Below are 8307 nucleotides of genomic sequence, written 5' to 3'. Positions count from 1 at the left end.
AAAAAAATAAAAACACACCACACACACACACACACAGATAGAACTAGGTTCTGACTCCATTGGTGCAACTTAGGTAAGATATTTATCTTGTCTTAGCCTTTGATTCCTTGAGTTCCAAAAGATGGATAATAAATCTCTTACAGAATTATTACAAGAACTATACATACTGCATTAGTAAGTAATAGATACCATAGCAATATCTTTATTATTAAGCCAGAAAAACAAAACTTTGTTTTATATCGGACAGTACTTACAAAACACCTATCTTCAGAAATTTGAAACTAATTATGTGGCTGTTTGATTTCTATAGCTCTACAGTTGACTCAGGCCACAATGGCTCCATTGGTATAAACTTATTGAAAGTATTGGGAATTCCCTGCTTAAGCTAAGGCGCCAGCCACATACACCAGAGCTGGTGGGTTCGAATCCAGCCTGGACCTACCAAACAACAACAACAACAAAAGTAGCTGGGTGCTGTGGTGGGCGCTTGTAGTCCCAGCTACTTGGGAGGCTGAGGCAAGAGAATTGCTTAAGCCCAACATTTAGAGGTTGCTGGCAACAGAAGGTATATGCACTTCCTCCAAGCTGAGAAGGCTACTTGGGAGGCTGAAACAAAAAAAAAAAAAAAAAAAAAAAAGAAAGTATTGGTAATAATTATAGAGTGGATTCAATAATCATGAGAACTTTAGTACTAATAGGATTTGATACTTTATTTAAATGATTATTATTTATGTAGCCTGATTTAAAAAATGTACTGAATACTTACAAAGCCTTTCTAAATTTCAGTTTGTTCATATCAACAACTTAAAACTCATCTGCAGAGCACATCAACTAGTGCACGAAGGCTATAAATTTATGTTTGATGAGAAGCTGGTGACAGTATGGTCTGCTCCTAATTACTGCTATCGTTGTGGAAATATTGCTTCGATCATGGTCTTCAAAGATGTAAATACAAGAGAACCAAAGTTATTCCGGGCAGTTCCAGATTCAGAACGTGTTATTCCTCCCAGAACGACGACGCCGTATTTCCTTTGAGGCCTTCGCCCATCCTGCTGACCCATTTTTCTGCCCTCTTATTACCCCAACTTTCTTGTATTACCCTCTACAATTTACTTTTTATTGAGCACTTTGCTGCTGAAATGCTGCCTCTTGCCTTTTTTTAATTTTAAATTATCTAAATTTATTGTTTGTTATGGTGTCTATAGCAATGTTTTTCTATCAGTTTTCTCCCCCATCCCATCCCCACCTTGGACTCGTTTGAGAAGACTTGAGAAATGTCTTAATACTCACACTGCTGCATGTAGCTCTTGCTTATTTACTGGTCTGGGGAAACAGAATGTGTTTCCTTTTTTAAAAAAGCCAATTGACAGATTATACGGAAATACTTCTCCTTTTGTATCATTCAGCCTTTTGTTTTAGTTTGGTAAGTTTTAAGAAATTTCAGCAGCAAAGTTGTTATTCAATGGGCACGATGGACTACAAATGCCTCGAGTTATGTATACCTGTCCCAGATGTAAACTTCATTGTCCTTTGTTGGATGATATTTTAAATGGATATAAAATAAATTGGTCTAAAGGGCTGCCCTCCTTGTTGTGTTTTTAAATTTTAGTTAAAACTGCTACAGGTTATGACTTTGTACATTAAGATAATTGTATTGATCTTTTTTCAGATTCCTTGTATTTTTTAATAAAATAAAATCTTAAATAAAACCCAGATAGGTTAAGTGTTAGGAATTTTAAACAGCTTACATTGTTAGCTTAAAATTGTTTTTATTTTTTTTTCCTTTTTTCTTAATCAGATTTCTTGACCCTTTGGTTATTTAGTTTAAAAATTCAATTGAAATTTAAAAATATTTATTTTTTAAAATAATCACTAAACTGTGCCTAAAGAACATAACTGCCATATTAATGTTTTAATTTATATCCTCTATAGTAATAGAAAACATTTAATACTTAACAATACTGATGTGTTCAATTTGATACCAGTTGAATAGAATGTGATCAATCCAGTTTATAATCTATCATGAGTATCATTAAGTAAAATCTATGTATTTTTCAATAGGAATTATTCTCTTGCTGTAACACTTCACCTTAACTTTTAGAAAGTGTTCATTTTTAACTGCAACTGGAAAGGTCGAAAAGTCAGGACTCTTATATTTGTGAATTGTAATCTGAAGCAGATTATTTAAAATGTAGAAAAAGAAACAAATTCTCCTTTGTTTTGTAAAGGTCTGTGATACCATATTTTGGCTTTTTGTAAGTATTTTAATTATACAAAGGGTTGTGATGATCAATTCTTGATATGCAACTGTCCACTTAATAAGGACGAGTGTTCCAGTATCTTATGACTGTGGTCATAAATGATGTTGGAATGTACCATTTTGTGAAATAGTTGGTATCCCTTTACTATAATTAATTTTTGTCATTCCAGAAAATCCTTGTGAAGCCAGCCAATTAATAAAGCACTTTAGCATCTGTTCAGGTAGTTGTGAAAACCTTTTCCCCTTCAGGATAAGAATTTCCAGGTTACCTAAAAATGCAATAAAAATCTTTAAGCTTCTTGGCACATAATTTTTCATCAGGGTTTTCTTTTATCAAATGAGCACAATACTGTTTTGTTTCTTCTCCAACCACTTAGCTCCTTGTATAGTTTTTAATTATATAGCTATATAAAAAAAAGAAATGGCTAAGACATTTGCTGCACACACTTGAACTAATATTGGGTCAGTAGCCTTGTGCTACTGTCCTGGCCCCAGTGTAATTCAGGTGGAAAGGTATTTTTATCTTACAGGGATATGTAGCTATGTATTTTACTAACTGTGAAACACTGGAAATTAATGATGCAAACAACTTGGTGTGGTCTTTGAGCAGCTCTCTGCAGTTTTTCTTTTTTTCCTGTTACCATAAATTGTATTTAAGTACTTGCTCTCCACTGCTTTTAAGTTGTACCAATAAAACCAAGTAATCCTCAGCCCTCCCTTCCTGTTTGATACTCTTTAGCTTAGATTAATACAGTTGTTTTCCTTATCCCTGTAATGTGACTTTCATTTTTAAGTCATGGTGTACTGCATTTGTTTGTCACTAGTTGGACACATGCCAATATTCTGTCCATTCCTTAACTGCCATCTCTGTTTGCCTGATTTCTCTTCTACTGAATAATGGCTTTTTGCATGGAAAAAATAGTTTTTGCTATTAGATGTTTAAAGGGAAGAAAGAGTGAATGTATTGGACTTTGTTAGCCTGAAAGGAATATTTGGATCCCTCTAATAATTAAGGGCTATGTACCGTATAGAGTAATCATGTGGTGGGAGATATTTGCAAGTCATAGAATTGTAGGCAGGAGGATTTGTTAACTCCCTGTATCTAGGTTGAATGTAAAATCCCTTATGTTGTATTAATGAGGGTAAGAACTATTTTTATTTGCCTATGATATATTAATACTTGGTTTCTAATAAAATGTCCTAGGCTCTAGTAAGAACTGTCTACTTTGAATTGCCATTTACTCCCTTTCCTCATTTGGCTCATAATGTTCCTGGCTAGTTTTTTATATATAGGTTAACGCACTTCCCTGAACATTTTCACTACTTAAAATGTGTTCATTTGGGTGTGATCCTAAAGAGCCTGGATTGAGAGGAGATCTCATATGCAACTTGCATCAGCTCTTGTTCATCTGGATTTCTAGAACTGTTGGAAGATTTTGATGTCTTAAGCCCTGGGTTTTCCTTTTGAAAAAAGTTTTGAAATATTGTTCATTGCATTAAGACTTGTGTGTAATCTTAGATAAGATTAATAAGATTTTTGCTCTGTTAAGTCCCACACCAGGTTTTGGAAAATGCCTGTATTGTGAAAACAAATCAGGATTCTTTCTGAGCCTCTTGTCAGTAATAGGATTGTTTTCTGTCAGCTTCCAGAAAATTGTGTATCTGGAGTATAAGAGATTTAACAGCAAGAATCCAGATTTTTAAATGTAAATGTTTTTTAATGCTGATGTTTGTAAAGCACCTTAAGTTCTTTGGATGAAAGGTGCTATATTCCTTCAGTGTAAATTAATAAAAAGATTATAGGAAGTTTGTAAAAAATAATTTTACCTAATACATAGTCTGTAGTATATCCTCACAATAAGTTAGCATTTTATATAACATAATTTAAATTAAACATGCTTATTACTTCACTTGGTTGCTTGACTGGTAAACAAACCTGAAACTTTTTGTTTTGCATTTGACTTGAGCTAAGTGTTTCACTTTAAAGGTAATGTTTATGGTGATAACTTGGATCCATTCCACAAAACTATGCTTCCTAAGATCATCACAACTCTTTTTTTTTTTTGCTGAATGTTTACAGTGTGCAGTGATGTGGACAAAATATACAGTAATAAAAAAGCACCAAAAAGAAACCCTTAGAAAGTCCCCCAGCATGATGTCAACCAGATACCCTATATATGGGTGAGGAAGGTTGGTTTCTTATTCCCCTCCTGTTAATTTTCTATGTCCTTGTCAATCAGTTGGTGAGTATGTGTCTTTCTTACTCTCATGAGAGTAAGCTTATGCTGGTTTAGATCATTTAAATGTTTTCTTAACTTTAAAATGCATGAAATTTATAGGAGTATTTGTGTGTGTGTGTATGGTCAACAAAAATATTAAGTATGTTCCACTTAATCTCTGGCCACTGAGGTTCTCAGTGAATCCACTGTGGTTCTCAGCACTCTTTCTGTGCATAATTGGGAATAGGATACAGAAGACTGCATTGAGGCATTATGGATTAGTGTAAAGAATATAGGTTTGGAGGTCAAATCTATGTAAAAACCCCAGCTCCTGTGACCAGGGATGCCAGCTAACCTGTATTAAGCATATATAGCTAAATGCTTACATGCCCTATTTTTTTTCTTTCTTTCTTTTTTTTTTTTTTTTTTTTTTTTTTTGAGACAGAGTCTCATTTTATCGTCCTCAGTAGAGTGCTGTGGTGTCACAGCTTACAGTAACCTCCAGCTCTGGGTGTAGGTGATTCTCTTGCCTCAGCTTCCCCAGTAGCTGGGACTACAGGCGCCCACCGCAGCACCTGGCTATTTTTAGAGACAGGGTCTTGCTCTTGCTCAGGCTGGTCTCAAACTCCTGAGCTCAGGCAACATGCCCTATTTTGTGATACCCTTACTATGGGTTTATAACTATATCCATTCCACCCCCCTTTTTTTTCCAGATGAGGAAATAGGCTCAGAGAGGATTGGCAACTTGCCCTAGGTTGCAGAGGAGAGCTAGAACTTGACCCCCCCCTTAAGGTATACCAGAATAATGTTGTAAGCCCTCTATTTTAAGCAATATTGGTTATTGTAGCTTTGTGACCCTGAACAAGTTGGATTTTCTAAATCTTAAATTTCTATGTCTATAAAAAGAATACTATACAGGGTTGATTTCAGTATTAAAAATAGCACACATAAAGCACCCAGTGTCTGGCTCAAAGTTGCTATTTATTGAAGGCTCACACTCTTAAACGACTTAACCAAATTCAGGGTAGTTGTAAGGATAATCCAAGGCAATATGTAATTGGTTAACATAGTTAGGCTTTATTACGTACAACAAATTAGGAGAAGGAAGGAAATGTTTGAGGTAGGATGGAGTAATCGGAGAAGATAAGAGGAAGTGTGAATTAAATGGGGACTGGAATAATAGGAAGTGTCTGTCTTACAGAGTAAAAACATGCAGAGGTTGCAAGAATATGGATACAAGGCGAAGAGTTGAGTGTACTTTTTGAGAAGGCATGAGAAATGAATTAGCTGCGGTTCTATTGACAATATCTACCACATATCAATGAAGATTGGCCAATAACGGAAGATGCTGAAGAGCCAGCAGAAGATTTTAATCAGTATTTTTCATGAAATGAGTGATATTTCAATATTGCTTCCTTAGTTGATGATCCTCCTCTCTAAGACTCCACTATTCCCCATAACCCCTTGTCTGACACAAACTGCTTGGGAATTCTTCCCTTTTTCTAGCTTGAAAATATAGGTAGATGCTGTTGGCTGGGACTGGGGCAATTTATGGTTACTAATTTGGGGGACCAACAAAGGTTTGACAACTTTTTCCTTGTCAGAGCCATTTTATAAATAAAAATCCCAATATAGTCTTCCATCACTATTATCAAAGAAAGGTCATTTTTAACATCAAAGATATAAAAAGAATGGGGTGGGACAAGGTGACTCATGCCTATAATCCTAGCACTTCGGGAGGCCAAGAAGAGAGGATTGCTTGAAGCTAGGAATTTAATACCAGCCTGAGCAACAATAGTGAGACCACCAACTCTACAAAAAGTAGAAAAGTTAGTGGGGTATGATGGTGCAGGCCTACAGTCCCAGCTACTTGGGAAGCTCAGGCAGAAGCTCAGATGTTTGAGGTTGAAGTGAGCTGTGATGATGCCACTACACTCTAGCTCAGGGAACAGAACGAGACTCTGTCTTAGAACAACAAAAACAACAATCAAACAAAAAAGGAACCATCTCAGAAGAAAGGACAGCCTTTTACACCATTATGCCAAATACTTTTCTTTGTGAAAAACTGTAGTATCCTAATTTTTGCCAATTATGGAGGCCAGTGAGAGTTTTTTTCCCCTCACCTCAATGTTGGCTGCATATTACTGGAGGCTGTCACATTACTGATGCCTAAAAATATGTTAAATGAGAGCAGCTTAATAAGTTTTATGCCTTCTACCAAAAGATGCTAAGGATCTAGCAAACAGAAAGTGTACACAGGAATATAGATTTAGAGTCCTTTCCATGTTAAAGAATTTTATATATGTTAGTAAGCTGTGCATTATTTTCAAAGATGGCTTTATTAATGCAGAAGACGAAAGGTAACTAATATTTATTGTGCTTATGTGCTGATAGTTTTGCATGTTTAGGTCAAAAAATGCAGTAAAATATATTATTAGAGACAGTCTCTGTTGCTCTGAGTAGAATGCTATGACATCATAGCTCACAGCAACCTCAAACTCTTGGGCTGAAGTGATCCCCTTGCCTCAGCCTCCCAAGTAGCTACAATACCTGGCTAGTTTTTCTTTCCTTTCCTTTTTTTTCTTTTTTTTGAGGCAGAGTCTCAAGCTGTCACCCTGCGTAGGGTGCTGTGGCATCACAATTCACAGCAACCTCCAACTCTTAGGCTTAAGCAATTCTCTTGCCTCTGCCTCCCAGGTAGCTGGGATCACAGGCGCTCGCCACAATGCTCGGCTATTTTTTAGTTGAAGTTGTCATTGTTGTTTGGCATGCCCGGGCTGGATTCGAACCGTCCAGCTCTCGTGTATGTGGCTGGCAGCTTAGCCGCTGAGCTACAGGTGCCGAGCCTAGTTTTTCTATATTTAGTAGAGAAGGGGTCTCACTCTAGCTCAGGCTGGATGCAGTAGAATTTTAAAATTGGTTAACTGGTGCAGAACTTAACAATTATCGCCTTCCACAGCATGGTTCATGCACACTGAGGGATCAATACTGTTTAGGCCTTTCAAAATGGAACACATTGCTTTTAATATGGCATTGGTTCTATTCAGAGTGTTTATTTTTCTTTCTTGGCAATTAAAAAAATCTCTTGCTTTTTAAAAAGCCTGCACCCATGCTTGTGACCCTTCCTGCAGAAGATTCAGCGTCCAATCCATGCTTTGTTTTTGTATATTCTTACAGTTTTCTGGCTGGATCCTCTTTGAGGGGTAGCTGTGAGCTCTGAAACAATTCCAGCAAGATGTAGAGACAGGGACTGCGTATTTTAGGTGGTTTAAAAGGAATCTCGTTGGTGACAGTCGCCTCACTGTCACACGTGCCCGAGGAATTTGGGAAATTGCTGTGCTTGGCTTTTGGTCCTGGCGTGGTGGAGAAGTGAGGGGCTCCGGCAGGTGTGTGGGATGCAGGACGCAGAGCCCAAGAACCTGCGCGCAGGTGTCTGACGCCTGAGATGCAGTTTCTACTTTCCGGCGCACGGTGGCGCTTAGGTCTCCTCCGGCCCTGCCAGCAATCTGAGGCACCTCCGCTGCCACCTGCAGTCTCAACCAAACCTCTGGGTGGGCAGGGCGGGATATGACAGCCCGGGCGCCCAGTCGGCTGCCATGGTTCCGTCCACACTGAGGATCTAGCCAATAGGAGCCGAGGAACGCCGCGGAGGAGGCGGGCCCCGCGGCAAGCCTGGCAGAGGCGCGAGGCCCTCCTCCCGCCTCTCCGCCTACTCCAGCCTCCGCCGCCTCAGCTTCCCGAGCGAGCCCTGCGGCCGCCGGAGCAGCTCCCGCGGCGGAGCCGGAGCCGGATGGTCAGAGGAGCCCGGCAGCCCCAGCAGCCGCGGAG

General features: G+C 38.4%; 1 protein-coding gene across 1 annotated transcript in view; it reads left to right on the top strand.

Moving 5' to 3' along the window:
* Positions 1-3472, top strand: part of PPP6C (protein phosphatase 6 catalytic subunit) — a 46278-nt gene extending 42806 nt beyond the window's left edge. Inside the window, exon 7 of the mRNA XM_012802387.1 lies at positions 787-3472. Within this exon, the coding sequence (XP_012657841.1) occupies positions 787-1035 (249 nt within the window). The 3' untranslated portion in view covers positions 1036-3472. The remainder of the gene's footprint in view (positions 1-786) is intronic.
* Positions 3473-8307: the final 4835 nt, after the last annotated feature.

This window comes from Otolemur garnettii, unplaced genomic scaffold (genome assembly GCF_000181295.1).
Source record: "Otolemur garnettii isolate 467f Iridium unplaced genomic scaffold, OtoGar3 scaffold00014, whole genome shotgun sequence".
Classification (NCBI taxonomy): Eukaryota; Metazoa; Chordata; class Mammalia; order Primates; family Galagidae; genus Otolemur; species Otolemur garnettii.
This window is presented reverse-complemented; position numbering and strand designations above follow the sequence as displayed.